This window comes from Ursus americanus, chromosome 4 (assembly GCF_024610735.1).
Source record: "Ursus americanus isolate L20-20 chromosome 4, mUrsAme1.1.p, whole genome shotgun sequence".
NCBI classification, from domain to species: Eukaryota; Metazoa; Chordata; class Mammalia; order Carnivora; family Ursidae; genus Ursus; species Ursus americanus.
Genome location: NC_142130.1, coordinates 31,688,925 through 31,712,961, shown reverse-complemented (window position 1 = coordinate 31,712,961; position 24,037 = coordinate 31,688,925). Strand labels below are relative to the sequence as shown.

General features: G+C 39.2%; 1 protein-coding gene across 2 annotated transcripts in view; it reads right to left on the bottom strand.

Moving 5' to 3' along the window:
• UBXN7 (UBX domain protein 7) overlaps window positions 1–23,050 on the bottom strand; it is a 59,560-nt gene extending 36,510 nt beyond the window's left edge. The window contains exons 1-4 of one of the 2 annotated variants that reach the window (XM_087861543.1): window positions 22,895–22,987; window positions 11,416–11,482; window positions 4,251–4,398; window positions 1,453–1,520 (exon numbers count right to left, since the gene is read on the bottom strand). In XM_087861543.1, coding sequence (XP_087717669.1) covers window positions 1,453–1,520; window positions 4,251–4,372 — 190 coding nt within the window. In that variant the 5' untranslated portion in view covers window positions 4,373–4,398; window positions 11,416–11,482; window positions 22,895–22,987. Of the gene's footprint in view, window positions 1–1,452; window positions 1,521–4,250; window positions 4,399–11,415; window positions 11,483–22,894 lie in introns of both variants that reach the window. The other variant, XM_045812512.2, reaches the window with a different exon arrangement.
• Between the last annotated feature and the right edge of the window lie 987 nt (window positions 23,051–24,037).

Below are 24,037 nucleotides of genomic sequence, written 5' to 3'. Positions count from 1 at the left end.
ATTGCCTTTGAACCATCAGTCCAAATGTCAACAATGTTAAAAAGGCAAATAACTTCTTACGAAAATTATTATGAAAATAGTTTTCATTTTACAGACCCCCCCGGACCACACTCTGAGAATCACACTTTAAATCAATACTGTCCTAAGAAGAAAACAGTTCTCCAAAGACCTTTATCAAATAATAATAAGATCTAATAATTAGAAAGTTAGGACTGACTTCCTAACTCTATAGTCATTCCCATCCCCCTCTTCAATGTCTATTAAACCAGAGGTACAAGGAGGAAAGGGGTTTCAAATGGAAACTCTTTGCCTCTTGACAACAGTAAAATAGTACAGGATTTATTTCCTGTAGTCTATCCCACTCAGAAATCCTGCCTTATTCCTTGCAATAAAGAAAAGATAAAGCTTCCAAGGGCATCACCCCTCAATTCCAAAATCCATCCATAACATTTATATGAAAAAAAATGATGAACAATGCTTTATTACTTCTGGTATATTAAAAGCACAATGACTAGCTGAATCAAAGTCCAGAAAGCCTATATTATACTTCAATATTCAGTTCTTACAGTTTTCTTCCTCCCATTTTTATTTCTGAATCTCGACAGCATATTCTGGTATTTCTCACTACAGTAAATTCCAAAGCTGCCAAGTGAAAAACTGATCTTAAAAAAAAAACTTCTCAATTACGGTGCTTTTTCAAATTAAAACGTAGCATTTATATCATTTTCTTCATCCTTGTCTTGTAATTTATTTCTTCTCCTTTATTCAAGTTCACCTACAGAACTTTTTAATTCTCTGCATTACTGGTCTCAATATGTACAATATACATTTCTATGACTTTGCCCACCCAGGTTATAACTTTATTTTCTATCTTTTAATATGCCTATTAATGCCTAAAATATTTAGCTTGTAAAAGGTAAATAAGTGCTTATTAAACTAAAATTGTAAGTTTTCTTTAAATCTAATTAAATGTTCCGTTTTCTACTGTCTGTCTATGCACCCAGACTGATACCACAATTTTTGCATGGATCAGGTATTACTTTCTCCTTTGTTCAAAATAGGAACAGTGCTTCTGGAAATTTAGAAAGAGTAAAGCAAGGCATATCAAGACAGTAAGGATAAGGCAGTCAAGTAAGTGCCCCCCAAAATAAAAAATAATTGGGGTCTTTTATCTAATAATGATTCGTTTCCATTACAAGGCAGTATTTCTTTTTGCGAATTTTCCTTCCTTTGGCCTTCTACAACAAATACCAGTATTTTAATCTGGTTCTCTGCTTGGAAAGAAGCAACTGTGCAATTTTCCTGAAGGAAGTACAGAATTACAAGATAAGAATGGACTCTACACTTAAAGTAATAATCTCTGAGCAAGCCTTCACATCTTTTGATAACTTCATTAAAACCCTAAAGATAACAACAGAGTCCAATAAACCGAAGGAAAAAAGATGAACTTACCACCAAACAAAGGTTCTGGTTCCACCAGTATTTCCTGTTTTTGAGGAATTGGGGCACGAACTTCTTCTCTATTAAAAGAAGTAGGAAAATATCAAAAGGAAAACTGTTTTTTTGCTACATGTTCTCCCCATAACTATTGTGAATGCATCCGAATTAACCAGTTACATGAACACCAAACATGACTTTTAGGAACCATGGTGTTAAAAAATTACTACATGGTTTCCATACAGAGGTCAACTGGAATAAAAGTACCTGGCGTAGATAGCTAAAATGATTTATAAAGAAAGAGAACAAACAGAAAAAGAAAAAATACTTCCCCTTTCCTCTCAAGTTCCCTACCCTAGATTCTTTACAGGGAAAAGAAAGGGGTGGGGGAGATTACAAAAAACAAAAAAAATCAGACAAAAAAAGGAAAAATATAGGCATAATAAAAGCAGTATTACATTACTACTACATCAAACAATAGATAATTAAATCACATATATTAAAATAAGTTTAAATAAACAAGCAGTAAATTTTATGCTAGTGATGAAGATAGTTAACACAGGTATTACCTTGGATTATTTATTGAATAAACTCCAATATATACAGAACAGAAAAAGTAATTACTCATCTTTTAAAAGCCTATAAACTCTTCAAAATTTACTTCCAGAGGACTTATTAATAACCCATCTCCACCAGTAAAAAATACTCATTTAGAAACACTGTAAAAATGGTGTATGTTCCTTTGAATGTAAGTTTATTTTATAGTTTTAACTCAAATATTAATCACTGCTGATTAATGTTCATAGCAACGAAGAATACGTTCCAAATTTATTACCGTCCTGCTTACAGTGTTCATTTAAGTTAGGCCTAATGTTTTCAATTCAGGTGTTTCTAATACTAATAACTCATCTTAAGGCCCTATTTTTGATATCTAATAGGTGGAACTTCAAAACATACTTTACGAAGTATGAATACTCATTTGTCAACAAAAACATCCTATAATCAAAGAACTAGTTCGACAAAGAAATCTACAATAAGCCAAAAGATTGAGAATAAAAGGTAATTCAAAATTAAGTTAAGTACATCAGTCACTGCTCACACACAAAATTTCAACAATCTGAAGGAGGAGACAATGCATCTATAAGAGGAAGCTCTATTAATCCTTTTTCATCAAAAAGAAATAGTCCATTTTCTTAAGAAAACAATTTAGAAGACATCTTTTACCTAAATAAATCTTTCCATTATTGCTATACCTGATTTTATAGTATATATATAATTATCTAAATCTAAGACAATTTAATTACTCAGAAAACAAACCTTAATCTGATGAGATACATCAATTAGGGGTTTGAATTAAGTAGCAGTCCCTATACAGAAAATCTTGATTACTACATATTTGAGGGTATCTGTTCCAAAATTGCTAGCTACCCAACAAAATGAAAGAATGGACCAGAAAAAAGTGAACCGTAAAGAGTGAAAATTATAGTTTAGGAATTAGGAGACATTATAAAATGTTAATCAATTCGGAATACAAATAATCCACGTCAAATTGTAAAATATAATGTAATTCAGTAGGAAAAGACATTCATCTATCAAAATCATAATTTTTTTAAAGTAGGCTCCACACCCAATTTGGGGCTTGAACTCAGAACCCAGAGATCAAGAGTTGCATGCTCTACTGACGGAGTCAGCCAGGCACCCCACAACAAAACTGTTTTTAAACACAATTTTAAAAACATGTTTTATACAGTGAGAACCATTGTATTCCCCCCAAATCAGCCATGAATACCTGTTATTCAAGTTTTTGTAAACTAAACCATGATTTCATATTGATTTCCATGAAAAATTTGAGCTACGTTGGGGGGATGGGATACCAACATCTGAAATACGCAGCCAACACTGACAGGAAAAAACTTTATGAAGTATTAATAATGATCTCTAAAGTTCACTCTTCATGTGGAAACAATTAGTACCTTAGAATCTGGAACGAGATCAACAAAATAGGCAACTATGTCTTGAATGTTATTTGGCTTTTTAAATCCATCCCTAATTTAAAAATAATAACCATGTCTTTAGTCTATTCCCTTAAACAGGGAATTCCCCTTATTTAGTATCTCATGTTATAAACACTGAGAGTTATAAAGGGCTGTATGCATTAAAGTCTTATTTAAGGATCTGTTGAATTTTGTTTCAAAAATCAATGGTTTTCCTTTGAGTAGCATTCATCTCTAATATTTTCCAAAGACTTGGAATTTTGCCCATAAGGTATTCATTTCAAATTCTCATTGGTATCAAATGTAAAGGGCAAAAACACCTAATTTGTTCACCATTTATTATCATTCTCTACAGAGTATGCAGTTCTATATGCTAAAGGCGCTTCCAATGATTAAGCACATGTAACTATCATTAAGGTATAAAGGACCAGATTTTTCCAAAAATTTTTGTGGCAACTTAAAACTCTCCTAGACAATGTAAGAAAATTTAGAATTGGGAAATCTGAGCTTTATTGGGCTTTATTGCTGTATCTGCTATGTAATTACTGTGTAGCTAAGGAAAATGGCTATACCTTTGCTTTCTCATCTGTAAAATGGAGATGATAATGTCATCCCAGAGGGTTCTTTTGAAGATTAAATAACAGACATGACAGTGCTCTAGAGAATTTAAGATATATTAAGTATAAAAATGTACACGTGACACTTTTTCAGATGTTTTCAACTTTTAAGTTTTTCAAAACCAGAGAATTAACCAGATAAAAATGCAACTGCTCAATTCAAGAAAGGGGTAGCTCCTAACAATAAATAATAAATTCATACTCTGTGTGTGGTCTGACTGTGGAGACACTTGCTGAACTGGTACTGGGCTCTTCAGCAATTCCTCCACCATCCAAAAACATAGTGACTGCCATCTCCAGATTATTGTTGCAGGCTTCGAGCATATGCTTCCCTACACTTTCACTTGCACCTGAAATGGCAAAAAGACAGGGAAAAAGTTAAAAAAAAAGACACCTTTTTACTAATGGTTTATATTAAAATACAGAATTCCCAAGCATATTAATAGTACCTTTTCCCTTTTAGGATGAATAACTTCTCTTTAAAAAACCTGTTTGTTTACTTTTACAATGTTAGCTGATTAGTAAATACACAAAGCTAGAAAAGGAACTACCAGCATTAAAATAGTGGTCTTCCATCATAATAAAATCAAACTAAATAAAGCATGTCTTTAAATGGACCAAGTATATATTTGTTAAAAACTGAAAAAATGATAACGAAAAATGAAAGACTACATTCTAGAAAGTTAGAAATATTTTGTTAGAAAAAATGCATTTCAGGGGTGCCTGGGTGGCTCAGTCATTAAGCATCTGCCTTCGGCTCAGGGCATGATCCCGGCGTTCTGGGATTGAGCCCCACATCAGGCTCCTATGCTGGGAGCCTGCTTCTTCCTCTCCCACTCCCCCTGCTTGTATGCCCTCTCTCTCTTTCTCTCTCTCTCCGTCAAACAAATAAAATCTTTTTTTAAAAAATGCATTTCAGTTAGCGTTTCCATTAAAAAGAAAGCATTTTTTAATAACACAGCAAGAGAAGTGAGATGAGACATTTTGTCAAAACTATAACCAAGTCAAAATGGGAAGAAATGTCAGTCTTCAGGGCACCTGGGTGGCTCAGTCACTTAAGCTTCCGACTCTTGATTTTGGCTCAGGTCATTATCTCAGGGTCATGAGATCGAGCCCTTCACCAACTCAACCATCGGCGTGGAGCCTGTTTAAGATTCTCTCTCTCACTCTCCCTCTGCCCCCCCAACCACCCACCCCCACTCTCTCTTTCTCTCTCTCTAAAAAAAAAAGTCAATCTTCAACATTTAAAACTGACCCTACACACATTTATTCATTTGTAAAGCCAGAATAGTCTGTTAGATGCAATGTAAATTGGTAAAGCCAATTTTACAACATGTATCAAAAAGTACTCCTTCCTTTTTGACCCAATAATTTGGGTTTCTACTCAAAAAAGGACTTTTTTTTTAAAGATTTATTTGAGCGAGGGCACATGCACGCACGCAGGAGTGGGGCATGGGGAAGAGGGAGAGAATCTTCAAGCAGACTCCATGCTGAACACAAAGCCCCACACAGGGCTTGTAACACGACCCATGAGATCATGACCCGAGCTGAAACCAAGAGTCAGATGCCTAGACTGAGCCACCCAGACGCCCCAAAAGATTTACTCCTTTATATATTCCATATCAAATACTACAAGCATAAATGTCCATATACATGTCCAGCATAGTTTCAGTGAATATTGGAAAATCAGAAGCATAAATGTCCAATAGTACTAGAATCTAAATTGTAGAATCTATTTGATGGAACATTTTGTGACCATTTAAAACACATTGCAGGTTTTCCATCTGGGATGACTTTCCTTCTACCAGAATCATGTACCTTATAATTTCCTTCTAAAGGGTGGGGGTGTGTGTGTGTGTCCGCGCGCACACGTGCGTTTGGTTTGAAAATGTCTTTATTTTGTTGTCATTCCCGAAAGACAGTTTTACGGGATATTCTATTTTCAGGCTGACAGCCATTTTCTCTCAGTATAGTAAAGACAGCATTCCAATGTCCTCTGGCTTCTGTTGTTGCTGCTGGGAAATCAGTTGTTGGACCAGAGAAAATCCTTTTTATAGCAATCTGTTGTTCCTCTTTAGTTGCTTTTAAGATTTTCTCTTTGGTCTTCTGCAGTTTCACACTAATTTGTCGTGGCTGATTTTACTTATTTCCTTGGGATTCACCGCACTTCCACCATGTAAGGACTGTTATCTTTTATCAATTCCAAAAAATTCGCAGCTATTTCTATTTAACAATTACGATACTCCTCCAGTCACACTTCTTTCTTTCTGGAACTCTAATTAGATATATGTTAGAACTCTTCACTCTATGCTGTGCCAGCCTGTTCTTTTCGTAGTTGTGGTTATTGTTGTTTCTTAATCTCTTCACTGAGTTTTTCATTTCAGTTAATTTTTTATAACTAGAAGTTCTGTTTTTGTTTTTTTCCTAATATGCCTGTTCATGTTTCAGAGACCCTTCCTTTATACTCATATTTCAAACTTTTCATTTCTTCAAACATACTGATCAAATTTATTGGAATTACTAAGACAAACTTTCTGCAGTCTGTGGGGGTTTCTGCTGGCTCTTGTTCATGTGCATTTTTGCGCATTCTGTGATTTTTTTTCCTGTGATCTCATGTGCCTTGGATTTTTAATTCTGTAGATTTTTGAAGCAAGGGTTGAAGGGACATTCCTCCTAAGAGGATTTGATTTGATAAATTTTGTAAGGCACCTGTGGACACTACCAAAGACCATTTTATTATTTTTTTTAAAGATTTTATTTATTTATTTGAAAGAGAGAGAATAAGCAGTGGGGGTGGGGGGCAGAGGAAGAGAGAGAGAGAAGCAGACTCCCTGCTAAGCAGGAAGCCTGATGCAGGGCTCGATCCCAGGACCTGGAGATCATGACCTGAGCTGAAAAGCAGATGCTTAACCGACTGAGCCACCCAGGTGCCCCAACAAAGAGCACTTTAAATATATACTTAAGTTACGTAAGACCTCATGGAAAATGTGACCCTATAAAGACCCTTGTTATAAATTCTCAGTGACATATCTCCTGCCACTCTCCAAATGCCAAGGTTGAAACAAAGTCTCAGCTTCATGAGGGGAAAGGGTCTCCTATCAGACTCTTCTCCTTAGGGAGACCACAGGCATTGCTTCCCATTTCCTGGGCCCTATGAGGCTATCAAAAGAGAAGTTTAAAGCCACTCAATCTGGGCAGATTCCACCAGGGTGAAGGCTTCCTTTAAATCTAGCTAACATCCACATTCCCAATTTCATTTTTAGCCTCAAAGTATTCCTTACTTTCTCACCCGCCCAATGATGTATTTTGAAAAAAACATATTTTTTAATACACATTTCATTTAGGATTTTTCTCAGCAAGAGGGTTATTCATGATCTCTCTCTAGTTTACACCTACTGCCAGAAATGGAAGTGCTGATCCTCCTCTTAACATCTTTCATTTGTTTTCTCTTTTCTACCATTAGTTCTTTTCTTCTTAAAGATTTTATTTATTTATTTGCTAGAGAGAGAGAGAGAGAGAGCGTGCACGCACAAGCAGGGGAAGCAGCAGGCTCCCCACTGGGTAAGGAGCCTGATGCAGGGCTCAATCCCAGGACCCTGGGCTCATGACCTGAGCCGAAGACAGACACTTAACTGACTGAGCCACCCAGGCGTCCCTTTACTACTAGTTCCAAGGCTTTAAATGAAGCCCACAATACTTCTTACCTGGATTACTCCAAGAGACTCCTAACTGATCACCATTCTATCTTCCACCTTGCTGCTGCGGTTATACTATACAAGTCTGATTCTCATTCTCTCTCTCATACACACACACATCCACTTAAAACTCTTTAGTGGCTAAAACAAAACAAAACCAAACCTTTTTAATGGCTCTCTGACACCACAGTATACAATATAAATTCCAAAATCTTTATGATCTGGAAAGTCCTTTGTGATCAGGCCTCAGCTCATCTCTCTGGTTTTCCCTCTCCTCTTCCCCATCCTACAGAATTCATACTGAATTACATGCTTGGAATGTCCTTACCCTCCTCATCTCCCCTTCATCTACTTCATGCATGCTCAAGAACCACCCTAAGTGTTACTCTGTCCATTTGTGTGCTAAGCATTCTCTACACCACCTCCCCACTCCCATCCCTATGATACTCTTCTATTATATACATGAGTATACTACTAAGTAGTAAATGTTGGTTTACTTTTTGGCTCCAAGGAAAGAGGAGAAGCTTCTTGAACACAGGGACTGGCTTTTGTCTTGGTATACCCAGCACCTACCACTGTGCTTGCTTGCATATGATCAATGTCTAATAAACTGACTTAGAGCTATCTCACAGTACTTCAGTTCACCAGCTGACATACCAGGGAAAAAAGGTCAGGCTTCAGCCAAAACACCACTTCCATATCCTTTGAATTTTATACTGTGTGCATATGTTTATGCTTTAACTTTCATTTATAAAGCAATATGGTTACACTGTGGAAAGCACAAACAGCAAGTGGGTACTTAAGATCTATTCATGTTCTTAATATTAAATTTCCACTGAGAGCATCACATACAAATTTTAAAAGTGCTCTATCTCAAACTATCTAAAGCGAAAATCACATGCTCCAAAAAACTGGCAGATGACGGAGCAGATACTGCTTTGTCAGAAAGCTGACAAAGACATCTATCTACGATGCCAGTGGAAAAAACTGAACAGAATTATTTCATGAGGTGTGCCTGGCTGGCTCAGTAGGTAGAGCATATGACTCTTCATCTCAGGGTTGTGAGTTTGAGCCCCATGTGAGTAGTTTACTTAAAAAAAAAAAAAAATATTTGAAAAAAATTATTTCATGAAACACAAGGGGGAAAACCATAATTACATAATATTAGGATGTAATGTTAAATCAATTTAAAAAATTACAAAAAAGCATCTGGTCATTTGACTTAAGTTCCTACAAATTTGCATATTTATGTTAGTGAGAAATCTTTTTTGGGAATTGGGCACAGAGAATTGCCTCTCATTTGGAGTCTGCTGTATATCTGGGTATACAGATGGTCATTTTACTTACAGAGGCCCAGGGAGACTTTTTCCTTCAAAAAGGCTTCATGTATTACTCAAATTTAAGAAACTTCCAACCCTTCTCTCTCCTTCAACCTCAAACATCCCATCAGTCAACCAACAACTCCTACAGTTTCCATCTAATTGAAACCACTCCAACCCATCCTTTTCGCTCTAAGTCCATTGCTATAGTCTTCGTTCAAGCCTTTACCTCTTACATGAACTACTGCATTCTCTAGGCTCTTGGTCATGCTCCCTTTGATAGACCTTCTACACTGCTAAATAATGTAAATTTGATTGTCTCCTCTGTATCAATAGTTGTGCTTTGCTGACTGGAAGTCTTCATCTCTCTTAAGCTGCCAATAAGATCTGACCCTTATTTACTGCTTCCAAATGATACCCCTCTCCTCTCATCTCATCCCTATACCATCCCCTCCAGCCACACAGGTCTTCGTAACCTACGCAGATTCCTTGGTGTTAGTTCAGAATGCCATGCCTTTGCATAATATGGATAGTTATATCAAATCAGTCCCCTCATTTTTCTTGACAACACACTAAATACCCACTATTCTGTTAAGTTTTAGACCTTCCTCCTCCCCTTGAAGTAGATATAGGAATAGATGTATACTTTTCCATGAAGTCTCTATCCTTGTCTGTGCCAGCTTTTCCATCTTACAAACTTCAAAAATTCACTGAACTTGCCCAGTTCTCATTTCTCATACCAGTTATCTCTCCCAAGGTCTCAATCAAGCTCTCAATCAAGTTCTCAAGTTCTAGTATGTACAAATTTACATCCTCACCATTAGTAAACACCATTCTCACCATTAGTAAAACTTTTAAAATGAAATTTCGGGGCGCCTGCATGGCTCAGTCAGTTGGGCATCCGACTCTTGTTTTCAGCTCAGGTCATGATCTCAGGGTCATGAGACTGAGCCCTCAGTTGCACTGGCCTCCACACTCAGTGGGGAGCCTGCTTGAGATTCTCCCTGCCTCTCCCTTTACCCCTCCCCCACATACACTCACACTCTAAAATAAATAAATCTTTAAAAAAAAGAAATTTCAAAACACAGACATATGCAACTTTTTGAGGGGAATGAGGAGCTCAAATATCCCAAGAGCCAACCTTAGGTAATCTCGGGGCAAAACCAGCACAAATGTGATGAACAATTTTGAGACTCATGTGTTTCCATACTAGTTGTCATAAAACCTGAGGCTTTGTTTTAGTGCCTTCCTAATACTTTTCCATTATACTTCTTAAATGCTAAGAGGTCAATGTCTATTGTATTCCATTTTAATTTACTTATCTACACAGCAACTTCTGAAAGTTAAAAGGTTCCCATAGGTAGACCACTCTGGCTGCTTGTTCTAGCAGAGAGATGTATGAACTGCTGCATTTGCCTCATAAAGAATGCTAAAACCAGCTTCACAAGGCATCCACTAATCTTTTCCTTCTCAGAGAATTAAATCGCAGAGTTCATATCATTTTTGGCTCTTGTCTTTCTAGGTGCTCACACTGCACTAAAGCACCATAAAAAAGCACAAAGAATATGTTGGTGGGGGAGTGAAACTCCCTCTGCCATAATAGCAACCAATGCTGGCTGCTTTCACTCCTTCTGAAACATGTTCACAAGGAAATTCAACTTAAAAATGACCACTGCATCCAAATAGGTGTTGTCATCCTCTCTACCACCCTCCAACTATCAGAACTCCAACACAACTGACTGGGAACTCTTCAGAAAATCTGTGGGGTCTGAAGTAAAATAAAAGATGGTATGAAAATCAGGAACTTGTAAAACCAATCCTCAGGCAAGCTCGCCTGTCAACAATATGTTCTGCCTATACTAAAAGGCCTTTCCTAACTGCCTACATTTTTTTCACTTTATTATGCTGCCTAAAATGCAACCACTGACGAGATTTAGGTAAACAAACAAGCTTTTTTTATTTTTATTTTATTTCTTTATTTTTTTAGAGGTGGCAGGCAAAGGGAGATGGGGAAGAGTCTTAAGCAGACTCCGCACTGAGCGCAGAGCGGGAAGCAGGGCTTGATCTGACAACCCTGAGATCACCACCTGAGCCGAAATCAGGAGTCGGAAGCCTAACCAACTGAGCCACCCAGTTAATCTTTTATTAATTTCTTCATTAGACGTAGAGCTACACTCTAAAACCCCATAAACTGAGGGTGAAAATACGAGATTAAGGGAGGTGGGTCAGGAAAAAAAGAGATATAAGTAGATTTAGCACCCAGGTGCCTTTTGCAGGAAAGCTAAGGAAGGCCTACAAGAAGTGCTGCATTGAGGTGGGAGGTACCTTAGAGCATGAAAAAGATACTGGGTACCTGAGGATAGAGACACCAAACAGTTGGAATGAAGATATCAAATTTTTCCTCTGGCCAGTCCTATACACTGTAAGGAAGAAAAAAACATTCTTCATGTTCCCTTCGTTCTCAGGGAGTATAGTATAGATATTAAGAGCATGGATACTACTCAAATAAACCTGAATTTGACTCCTAGTCAAGTTGTGTGACTTTGATCTAGTAACTAAGTTCTCTAGCTCTCAGTTTCTTCAGTTATAAAATGGGGATATTACCAACTCTATGAAGTGCCTGTGTAGATTAAGAAAATTTACATTAAAGGATTTGGCACAGCTCCTTATTGGCAAATAGGCAGGCGGAGTAAGACATCTCAGTTTTCTTTCCCTCACTCATCTGATGCTATGAACATGTGCTTCACTCACGTTAAATACTTATTTTTTTTTAAAGCAGAAATATAATAAGAAATATCACTAGGAAAAAAATGAATGCTATACAGAATAAAACAATACCAAAAGAGATCTGCTTTAAAGAAACCTGTAACTAAGCAGCATTCCAGTATGATTGAGAAGCATCAGAAGGTGTTATAGTGGCAGTAGAAAACTTAATAAAAGTATAGGTAAGTATTCCAAAATTTCCTAGGTCCATAGGTTTATTGAACTATAGATTGAAATAGAATTTATTAAAAGGGATTCTACAGGGAATGACTTTAAGACACAAAAATAAAGCTATAATAAGGGAAATAATAACTGTGATATTTTGGGGGCAGATGGTATCAACACTTGAGGCCCAGAACTGCCATCTTATTTATAATCCTTACTTAACTATTTAACACTAGAATCTAAGCTGAAGGCAGCATATCCAGAGACAGCCCTATCATATCTCTGTTGACAATATGACAGGATAACGTGCATCACTGGCGCTTGTCAGTGACCTGTAAGAGCATTCAAAAATAAAGAGGCCTCGGGGCGCCTGGGTGGTGCAGTCGTTGGGCGTCTGCCTTTGGCTCGGGGCGTGATCCTGGCGTTCTAGGATCGAGCCCCATGTCAGGCTCCTCCGCTGGGAGCCTGCTTCTTCCTCTCACACTCCCCCTGCTTGTGTTCCCTCTCTCACTGGCTGTCTCTCTGTCGAATAAATAAATAAAATCTTTAAAAATAATAAAATAAAATAAAATAAAATAAAATAAAATAAAATAAAATAAAATAAAATAAAATAAAATAAAATAAAATAAAATAAAAAAAGAGGCCTCTACCTATGAATATTTTTTTTAAAAGAAAGCACATGCTAAACCCTGGCAAGACTGAAGAAGGTAGTATTAGAGAGGGGCCCAAGAAACAAAGTACACCATTCACTTTCTTAAATAAAGCCAAATTATCTGAGTCATCTTGCTTGTATAACCATTCTTAATGTATCGCTTGTATCACTTAGTGCATCATTTTAGAAACAGAAGACAAGGGAGAGATAATTAAAGGTTCCAGCAGTTCTTAATGTTGGGAAGTAGTAGAGCATTTAGTAATGTGAGAGACCATCTTTGGTGTTTCATGACTGGGGGCTGAGGGAGCACTACCGGCGTTTAGTGGAGAGAAGCCAGGGATGCTACAGGTAGTTGAAAAACACCTCCCCTCCCCCAAAGACTGCTCACACCTTCATTTCAGACTTACGACCTCCAGAACTGTGAGAGAATAAATGTGTGTTAAGCCATAAAGTTTGTGGTAATTTGTTACAGCAGCCACAGGAAATAAATACAAGTGCTAAATCTTCTGAAACGGATAGAACAGTCCTACACAACAAAAAACTGTCCGAGCCAAAATGCTAGTAACGCTCCCCATGAACTAAAGAGGAATAGGAAGAAGGGAAGGTTAACTGAGAAGGCAGAGAATAAGTATGGAGAACTAAATGATACAGGGGAAAGGAATAGCGATCAACAAGTTTAATCAAGTTGCAAGTTTTATCTTTATATTCAGAGGTGATAACTATTTTTGATGGGTCAGCTATAAAAATTTTGAACTTCTACCTTATTATATTCAGAATAAAAAACATATCTTTTTTAAAGGGGAGGGACTAATAACACAAGTTTGCAGATTTAAACTATCTGTACACTTGTTTAAATGGGCTTATTTTGAGGTCTTAATATTACAGGCAGCAACAGGATAGCTTAATCTAACCCTGCATCTTAGTGTGCTCAGGCTGCTCTAACAAAAAAACCCAGGACTGGGTGGCTAAAACAACAAACACTTATTTCTCACAGTCTGGAGCCTGAGAAGCCCAAGATCAAGGCTCCAACAGATTTGGTATGTGGTACAGGCCTGCTTCCTGGTTCAAAGACAGCTGTCTTGGGGCACCTTGCTGGCTCAGACATTAGAGCATGTGACTCTTGATCGAGGGGTTGTGAGTTTGAGCCCTACACTGGGTGTAAAGATTACTTAAGAAAATAAAAAGCTTTTTTTTAAGTATATTAAAAAAAAAAAAAGAACAAACACAGCTGTCTTCTCACTGTGTCCTACAGAAGGGGCGAGAGTGTTCCCTGGGGTCTCTTTTTTAAGGACACTAGTCCCACTCATGAGAGCTCCATCCTCATGACCTAATCTCCTCCCAAAGGCCCCCACCTCCTGATACCACCACACTGAGGGTTTAGGATCTCAACATATGAAATGGGGGGGGCACACAAAAATTCAATCTATAATCTTTGGCAGGAGCTCCACTTTACTATTTCTCACTACATGCACCCTTTTTATTTACCCCTTATCTTTTCTTTCGTCTGTTTTAAGCCTGCTAATGGCACCAAAGTGCATTACTTAACCCAGCCTGTGGTATACAATTTACCAGTGGCCATTTCTTTGCTGCTGCCTCTTAGTTCACACTCTCTCCATTAATGACTTGATATAGGAAATAGCCCAAAACCCGTAATGCAGTCCATATCTCCACCACAGCTGGAAGAAAGAACCAAGAGATTTTCCAAATGATAGTTGTCCCTTATGCCTATTCTCTACATCAGTTTCAAGTGCCAAAAAAATTAGTCTCTCCAATACTTTCAAGGAACCAAAGTACAGCAGTCAGAGAGAAAGAAAGAAAAGAGAAAAGAATCTCTCTATACAACAAACCCTTATTATCCCAGAAGGATAGAGAACAGAAATGATAAAGACACAAAGAGATTACTTTTTAGTTCTACCTTTCCTCCAGAAATGATAACAAAGTAAGCTAGACTGTCCACCTAGGAAACAGGAGTGCTAGTTGTAAGAAGTAAGGTGAAAGCTAACTTCATCAGTCTCCCATCCTGATGTAAAATTTTTAAGCATTCAGGAACTGAAAACATTGAAAAAAAACAAAACACCCACAAAACGTTATACTCAGAAAACTAAATTTAGTAAGTACAAGAGATACGAAATGATTGAGGTAGGGGACAGATAAACAAAGCTAATTTTTGTTGGATCAACAAAAGGAAACTATAGTGAGGGTAGTAGTAATATGATGAAAAATGCATAGGCTTAGGAGTAAAGACACCAGAATTCTAGACCCTGTTCTGCCATTACCTAAGACCAGTGGTACCCAAAGTGTGTGTGGTCCCTCAGACCAGCTATCTCCAGTCCATGACAAGATTAAAGCAGAAATTCCAGTTAAGGGGCGCCTGGGTGGCTCAGTTGTTAGGCGTCTGCCTTCGGCTCAGGGTGTGATCCCGGCGTTCTAGGATCGAGCCCCGCATCAGGCTCCTATGCTGCTTCTTTCTCTCCCACTCCCCCTGCTTGTGTTTCCTCTCTTGCTGCCTCTCTCTGTCAAATAAATAAATAAAATCTTAAAAAATGATAATAATAAAAAAATTCCAGTGTAAGTATTTAGAAACTTTTATAACAATTTGATAGAGTAATTTTATGTCTGTGCAATCTAATAATTAAAAGTTCAGACTTGAGGGGCACCTGGGTGGCGCAGTCGTTAAGCGTCTGCCTTCGGCTCAGGGCGTGATCCCAGCGTTCTGGGATTGAGTCCCATATCAGGCTCCTCCACTAGGAGCCTGCTTCTTCCTCTCCCACTCCCCCTGCCTGTGTTTCCTCTCTCACTGGCTGTCTCTCTCTGTCAAATAAATAAATAAAATCTTTAAAAAAAAAAAGTTCAGGCTTGAAAGATTTATGGATGGCAAACTGTCATATGAAAAAATGCCCAATATCATTAGTCGCTAGGGAAATGCAAATTAAAACCACAAAAATATACCTTTACACACCTACTAAAATGACTACAAAAAATTAAAAATACCAAATGAACAAAAAATAAAATAATTTAAAAAATAAAAACACCAAATGGGCAACTGAACTCTCATATATTGCTGATGGGAATGCAAATTGTGGCCTTGGAAAACAATTTGGCAATTTCTTAAAGCTATACACCTATCATATAATCCAATTATCCCACTCTAGGTATTTATCCAAATTAAATGAAAATTTACATTCACACATTTGTATGTTAATATTTTTAGTAGCTTTATTTATAATCTCCCAAACTGGAAACAGCACAATTATCCATTCACTTAATGAATGGATAAACAAATTGTAGTATATCCATTTAATGACATACTATTCACCAATAAAAAGGAAGGAACTACTCATACCACAACAATATGAATGAATCTCAAATGTAGTATGCTAAGTGAAAGAAGCCATACTCAAAAGGCTACATACTGTGATTCCATTTACATGACATTCTGGAAAAGAAAAACAATAGACAAAAAGATTAGGCTATAGGTGGAGGGAGGGATTGACTACAAAGGGCAGGAAGAATTTTCTGAGGATGACAGAACTGTTTTTACAACTTCACTGTGGTTACAGAATTGAACACCTTTATCAAAATTCATAACTACACACTAAAAAGGGCAGATTTTACTGCATGCAAATTATACCTTAATTGTAAAAAGAATTTGGGCTTATATTTTCTGTTATTTTTATTTCATTTTTCAAGCAATTAGTTTTTATTGTATTATAAAAGTACTTGTCCATGAGGACTGGAAATTAAAAAAAAAAAAAAAAGAGGTCCTTTCCTCCAAAAAGGTTTGAAGAGCACTGATTTAGACATATAACCCTAAGTCACTTTCCTTCTCATTTGGTTAACTCAGAAATGAGTCAAGATGGTTTTTAAGATATCTTTCAGCCCCAGGTGCGCCTGGGTCACTCAGTCAGTTGAGCGTTGGGCCAACTCTTGATTTCGGCTCAGGTCATGATCTCAGGGTTGTGAGATCCAGCCCAACATCCGGCTCTGTGCTGGCCGTGGAGCCTGCTTAAGATTCTCTCTCACCCTCTCCCACTGCCCCTCCTGCCCTCTTAAAAAAATCTATGAATATTCAATGATTTCTGGTTTCCTCAAGAGCACACCTAATATCTGAGTTACTGCCATACTCCTGATGTTGGAAGTACCATTACATTCTCCTGGTTTTCCTCCTAATCTTTGGTTTCTCTGTACTTTCTTCTTTGCGCTGTCAGATATTAGTGTTCCTTCAGCTTTGTATCCTGGAGCCTACTGTTTTCTCACAGTACACTCTCCCTGCAAGATGCTATTCACATCTAGAGCTTCAACCGCCATTGCTACAACTCCTCAGATGTCACTCCTCTTTCTAGACGCAGTCATTTGCTTATTGAACAGTCCGCTTTGGAAGTCTCACAGGCAGCAACTTATCTGAAACTGAACTAATCATCTTCTCCCCAAACCTCTTCCATAACCTTCATGAATAGCACTGTCCAAAACAGAATCCTAAGCTTCATTCTGACTCCTCTGGCTTCTTCCCATAACTTTCTTCCCTTATCTTCCACTTCTCTGCCACAAACTTATTTCAATAAGGACACCAGTGTCTTTCTTGGATTAAAGCAACAGCTTTCTACTAGTCTCGATGCCTGCCTCTTCTCCACTATAGCCAAGTAGGTCTTTCTAAAAAATCTAAATCTGGTTACGTCACTCCCCCAATTAAATTTTTCATTGACTCCGCACTACACTCAGAATACTGCCAAGATTTAACATGGGTTACAAAGCCCTTCCTAATCTGGCACCCACCCACTTACCTCTTCAGCTCAATTTACTGCATCTCCCACTAGCTATGCCCTATTCATTTGGAATTATCATCAACTCCCTAAATCTACTGTCTCTCCTTTCTTGTCTTGGTATGTGTGTGTATCTGTCCGTCTCTCCTCCAGGCCTTTGTACATGTTCCTCCTATCAGAAACATCTCTAAGGCTTTTTTTTTTCTTTCTTTCTTTCTTTCTTTCTTTCTTTCTTTCTTTCTTTCTTTCTTCTTTCTTTCTTTTAAATTAAGTTCAAACATCTCTAAGTTCTTTCTTTCTTTCTTTCTTTTAAATTAAGTTCCATCTCCTCTAAGTTTTAGCTAAGAAATTACTTCTTCTGGGAAACCTTTCTTTACCTCTGTCTTTTGTGCTCCCATAATAGCTACTTACCATTCTCCCATTGTATTATAATACCTATTTATGTGTCTGTATTCCCATTAACCTTTATGCTTTTTGAGCACAGAAAACTTGTCTTTCTCACAGTAGTATTCCCCAGGATCTGAACCATGCCAGGCACATAGTACTCTATCAATAACTGAATTTATCAGTAAGATTCCATTCACAACTCAAAATTTATTACCTCTCTAAATTCTGCTCAAACATCATCACCTTCTGAAATAGTTCTTAAAATTCCAAAAGAGTTTTCTCATGATATCTAGAACACTTGCAACCATCTTTCCTGACAGAGAACTTAAACATATTTTAATACTAACCCAACAGAAATGTATTGTAGAAAAGAATATGAATGGAAATTGGCCACAAACCCAAATACTGCACACACCACAGTTTCTAATTTCTGTAACAAATATGCATTCATTTAACAATTTTAGAGAGAGATTACACTAAGGTCTCTTCTATAACTGAGATTCTATAATTTCATTAAGTACATGTATGCCTACTATGCACAAAGTTTTATGGAATTCTACAGTAACAAACTCTTGTATTTTTCTCAGCCTCCACTTTCTATTCCTTCACATTTTGTCCTCACCTTCTATTGCCTGTTAATTTTTACCAATTCTATAGTGTCTATATATCCCTCATCCCATGAAACTATTCTAATTACATGTGTGCATTCTGTCTATGTGTGGCTGGATGTCAGCCCATGTTGGTGTTAATGGGATACTGTCATGGTTCAAAACTTTAAAAATTGTTCTTCTAGGGGGTACCTGCCTGGCTCAGTTGGAGAAGCATGCACCTCTTGATCTCGGGGTCATGAGTTCAAGCCCCACACTGGGTGTAGAGATTAAATAAAAATTTTAACTGTCCTTTTGCAATTACATTCAGATCCAGCAGCACATTCTTTCCTCATGTTTTAAGAACTGATAGCAGTCAACAGTCATTCAAACCCACGTATGATGAATATCAAGGGAGATCAAACTGAGAAATACTGTAAAATGTAGTGGACTATAAAGTAACAGGCCTGGTTTTCTATGCAACTTCAAATGACTCTAACATCATCAATGGTAAAGGTATACAGTTTCTCGATGTACTTCTTCTTTTTTTTTTTTTAATTTATTTGAGACAGAGAGTGTACGAGCAGGATGGGGGCAGAGAGAGCAGCAGACTCCCCACCGGGCAGAGGACCCAAAATGGGACTCAACCCTGGGACTACAGGATCATGACCTGAGCTGAAGGCAGATGCTCAACCGACTATGCCACCCAGGTGCCTCTCAATGTGAGTATTTCAAAGACCGTCACACTTCCCTTGGCTACTTGCTTATCAGAGTTTAACCAAAGAAAAAATATTTAGATGTAATATTAACTGAAAATCTTAGAATTCTAAATTATGTATACTATGGTCCACAATGTAAAAATAAGAAAAAACACAGTAAAAATAAAAGTAAGTATAGGACACCTGGGTGGCTCAGTTGGTTAAATGTCTGCTTTCGGCTCAGGTCATGATCCCAGGGTCCCAGGATCAGGTCCCACCCACATCCAGCTCCGTGCTTGGCAGGGAGCCTGCTTCTCCCTCTGCCTGCCACTCCCCCTGCTCGTGCTCACAATCTCTCTGACCAATTAAATAAAGTCTTAAAAAAAATTTTTTTAAGTATGCAAATAAGAATTGGAAGATAATATGTAAAATAAATATTGCTGCTGTGAGGGGTGCCTGGGTGGCTCAGTCAGTTGGGCGTCTCTCTTCGGCTCAGGTGGTGATTCTGGGGTCCTGGGATAGAACCCCGCATTGGGCTCCCTGCTTGGCGGGGAGTCTGCTTCTCCTTCCCCCTCTGCCTGCCATTCCCCCTGCTTGTGCTCTGTCAAATAAATAAATAAAATCTTAAAAAAGAATATATTGTTGTTGTGAGAGATTAGTTTTTACTTTTTTCAAAATCATTTCATGTTATGGTTTTTGTGTGTGTGTGATTTTTTTTAAGTTTTTTTTTTTTTAAATCAGAGTCAGGTTTGCCTGGCTGTCTCAGTCAGTACAGCATGTGACTCTTAATCTCAGGGTCGCAAGTTCAACCCCCACATTAGGCATGGAGCCTCCTTAAAAATCAATACATAAAAATAGGGGCGCCTGGTCTGTTAAATGTCTGCCTTTGGCTCGGGTCATGATCTCAGGGTCGTGGGATGGAGCCCCACCTCGGGGAGTCTGATTCTCTCTCTCCTTCTGCCCCTCCTCCCTGCTCGTCTTTGTGCATGCACACGCTCTCTCTCAAATAAATGAAAATCTTAAATAAAACTTTTAAAAAATCAGTCATTACACCTGAAGCTAATACAATATTGTGTTAACTATACCCAAATAAAAATAAATAAGAAAAAAAAATCAGAGCATTACTTCATACTCATACATGATATGGAGAGATCTGTTCTACTTAGTGAGAAATAAGACATAAAATTCTTTCAGTTTTCTGTTCTATTTTTAAACGTCACAGAAAAGGTAAGGCTCATATTTTTGAAAATGCATTGCTTTCACCAGAATGCTGGGCTTCCAGATAAGTAAAATCTTTTTGAAATCATAGCATAAGCTCTTAAGGTCAATTTAATTCATCCAGCAATGAATAAATATCAAATACCCTTTTATCATAAAAACTACAATTTAGGGGCGCCTGGGTGGCACAGCGGTTAAGCGTCTGCCTTCGGCTCAGGGCGTGATCCTGGCGTTATGGGATCGAGCCCCACATCAGGCTCCTCCGCTATGAGCCTGCTTCTTCCTCTCCCACTCCCCCTGCTTGTGTTCCCTCTCTTGCTGGCTGTCTCTATCTCTGTCGAAGAAATAAATAAAATCTTTAAAAAAAATAAATAAAAATAAAAATAAAAACTACAATTTAAAATAGATGTGGACAGAACCCCAAACTTTTTAAAATATGTGAAAAAGACTAAAGGGGTTAATCATGTGTTTCTAACAGTTAATCACTGTCTTGTTAAAAAACAAAAAACCCCAAGTTATTATTTTTTTAAGCTTTTTTAAATTTATTTGAGTAATCTCTACATCCAATGTGGGGCTCAAACTCACGACCCTGAGATTGGAGTTGCATGCTCTTCTGACTGAGGCTGCCAGGAGCCCCAGAATCCCCAAAATTATTAATAGAAATTCATAATACATTAAGAACAATCTAAGGTATCTTCCCTTTTGCAGATACCATTGTCTACTAAGGGTCTCCAACCTGATTGAGGAATAGAAAGGCCTGTAGCCAGGCAACAAGCCATGTAAGCTAGCAGAAAGAATCAGAATTAAAGCAAGTAAGTGAGCCATTTTATCTCACCACACTTTGGGTTTTGTCCATATCTAACAAAAACGCTGAATTAGAAGAAATAACGTGAGTGAGTTCCTGAAGGGGTGGTCCTTAACATAAAAACAGTCTGAGTTCCTGAAGTGGTGGTAATTAACATAAAAACTGAAATGAAATAGGTGGCATCTTAAACCAACTCTAGAAAAATCTAAAGATTAATAATAACAAATTCTATATCTGATTCACTACAAAGATTTTTCTATAAAAAGGTAATGCTGCAATATTAACTTATATACACAGTAATTTCCTAATTTTCCCAGTAACAGTGATCTGCTTAGACACTGGGAAATGCACTACATCTTTAATAGTCCAATTACAAAAGTTTTAAAATATTAAGAAAAGTTGATCACTCCATTCCTCATCCCCATTTTACTGCAAATTTTACTTTACCAGTTTTGACGTGATGTTTCATGCCCACCAGCTAGATAATGCATCAAACGTCTAGTAGTCATTTCAGAGCAAAAGATAAAACTAGCTTTAAATTATAAAACAGCAACGTGCATACAACCTGTCTGGTTAAAACAATATAAAATTTTACTTAACCAGATATTATATGTCAAACTCTAGGTACATTAACAGTAGAAACCTTCTCTGCACCTAACAAATAACCAGATGAAGTATAGATCTGCTCAGAGAGGGAACTAACATTCTAACCTCCTTCCAAAATGACAAACTAGAACGGCAAAATTACACTCAGGCACATGGAGTACTCTTCTCTCAAATCACTCCACAGAGAACTTCATCATTTGCTCCGCCCTCTAATAACTCATGCAAAAAAAGTTCAGCACCATCGGAGAGAAACAAGGCATAGAGAATTCGTAGAATGGCTTAGGGCCTTTCCTCCAGGCGGTAAGAGGATCTGCGTGTGCCCTTCGCAGGGGTCCAAAGGAAAAGAATAACCGAGGGTTTGGGGGATGCTGACACCCAAAAACTGACTTTCTCTCAGAGAAGTTTCTGCCGCCATCCCTATTTTATCAGCAGGAGGCTCCGGCGCCATCGTCCCAGTCTTTATGATTTTATTATGGGGAGGTGGGAAACGCCACCCAGGATTCCTCCAGGCCTTCCCTATTAAGGTTGGGGGGTTCCCCCTCATTCTTCTCTTAAAACCTCTGTCTTGAAGGTACTCCTCAGCACCCCCCTTTCTAGCGGCCTATCCCCCAGAATCGGTAAAGGCACTGCCGAACCCACCAGCCTCGCCGTTAAGGCGGGAGGGCCCGAGCACGCCAGGGCCACGGCGATGGCTCTGAGGGGCCCAGAAAGGGGAAGGGCAGGCCAGGGACTGGGGGAGAATGACCTGGCCGAGGAAGAATGGAAAAAGGAGGTGAGAGATGCACTGCACCCCAGGGTTGCACAGAGAAGAGAAGGTGATGAAGGAGGAGGAGGGCGGTGGCCCGGGTGCGGCCCCCCACCTCTCCCGCCCCCAGGTCCCCGGGCCGGCGGGGGCGGATGAGATCGGCCCATTCCCCGGGTCTTGGCTGACAAGGGGGGCGTTGGGGGTGGGTGGGGGTGTCTCCCTCCACACCGCAAGGAGACCGAGAACGAGGTATGGGGTGCGCGGGGGGGCTGTCTCCCGCCTGAACCCGGAGACCCGACGCCGTCGTCGCCTCTTCCTCAGAAGGGAGGACGGGAGCTGTGGGTGAAGCCCGAGGGAGAAATGCATGAAGGTAAGGGGAAGCCCGGGGCGGAACGGTCGTCCGCTCCAGACCCCACTCTCCACCTTCCGGTAACCGCGTCTCTTACCGGTGATGGCGGTGAACTGCTGAATTAACCCCTTCAGCGCCGAGGACGCCGCGGAGCCCCCGTGGGCAGCCATCTTACCGCCGCCGCCGCTGCCGCCGAACAACAACACAGACACACACGGACCGCCCTCCCCCACCTCGCCGCGCGGTTTGCGCAGGCTCATTGACCGCCCCCAAGCTCCGCCCCTCCCGCCCCCCACCCACCCCACCCCACCCCCCCAGCGGCGATCGGCGCAGGCGCATTTCCAGGCCGGTCCGGGAGCGCTCTCTGCTCTCCCGGTGTGGTTGGCTGCGAGGTTGCTGTGTGCCGGCGGCATCCTTTACAACCTCTGGTGCCTTCCTCTTCAAGCTCCAAGGCCAGTCTCATAGACGCGATATCTGTTCCTGGTTTCCGAAATAAGCTTCGGGCTCGGCTCTTTGCGTTTCAACTTCACAAGTTTTATTGACAGATCCAACCGCCGATGACAGTTTTTCCTTCTTTTTTTGCAGCTCCATAGCTTTCTGCTAGGTTTCCTGCAGCTCCTATCAAAATACAAATCCTACAACATCGCACTGAAGCGTCTTTCGCACCTGCTCCCCAACCTCTGTCTAGCTAACCGAGTGCGACGACCCATCCAACAGAAGTCAAATACCAGAACCCTTCGTGCCAATAAAGCACTGGGCGCAGAGTCTGACATATAGTAGTTTTAAATAAATGATTGTCCAGTCCACTTTCCTTCAGTAAATTTGTCAACCCATGTCTCCCCTCAAGGTCTCACTTAGTTTTCTCACCTATAAAACGAGGAGGTGTCATTTGGGTAAAAATAGAATGTGTATTTGTATATACAGTATACGTATAGATGTATAGAAAGAGCATTGGAAAGTTGTACTCAAAAGGATACTGGTGACCCCTAGAGAGGGGAGCAATAAAAGGGATGGCAAAAGGAGACTTTGAGTGTTTTTTATCCTTTTGTTTTTAAGATTTTATTTATTTATTTTAGAGAGAGAGCTCAGATGCGAGGGTGAGTTGGGGGAAGGAAGAGGGAGAGAAGCCAGCAGACTCCGCCCTGAAAGCTGAGAGAGTGGGGCTGGATCTCATGACCCTGAGATCATGACCCATGAGCTGAAATTAAGAGCGGGAGGCTCAACCCACAGAGCCACCCAG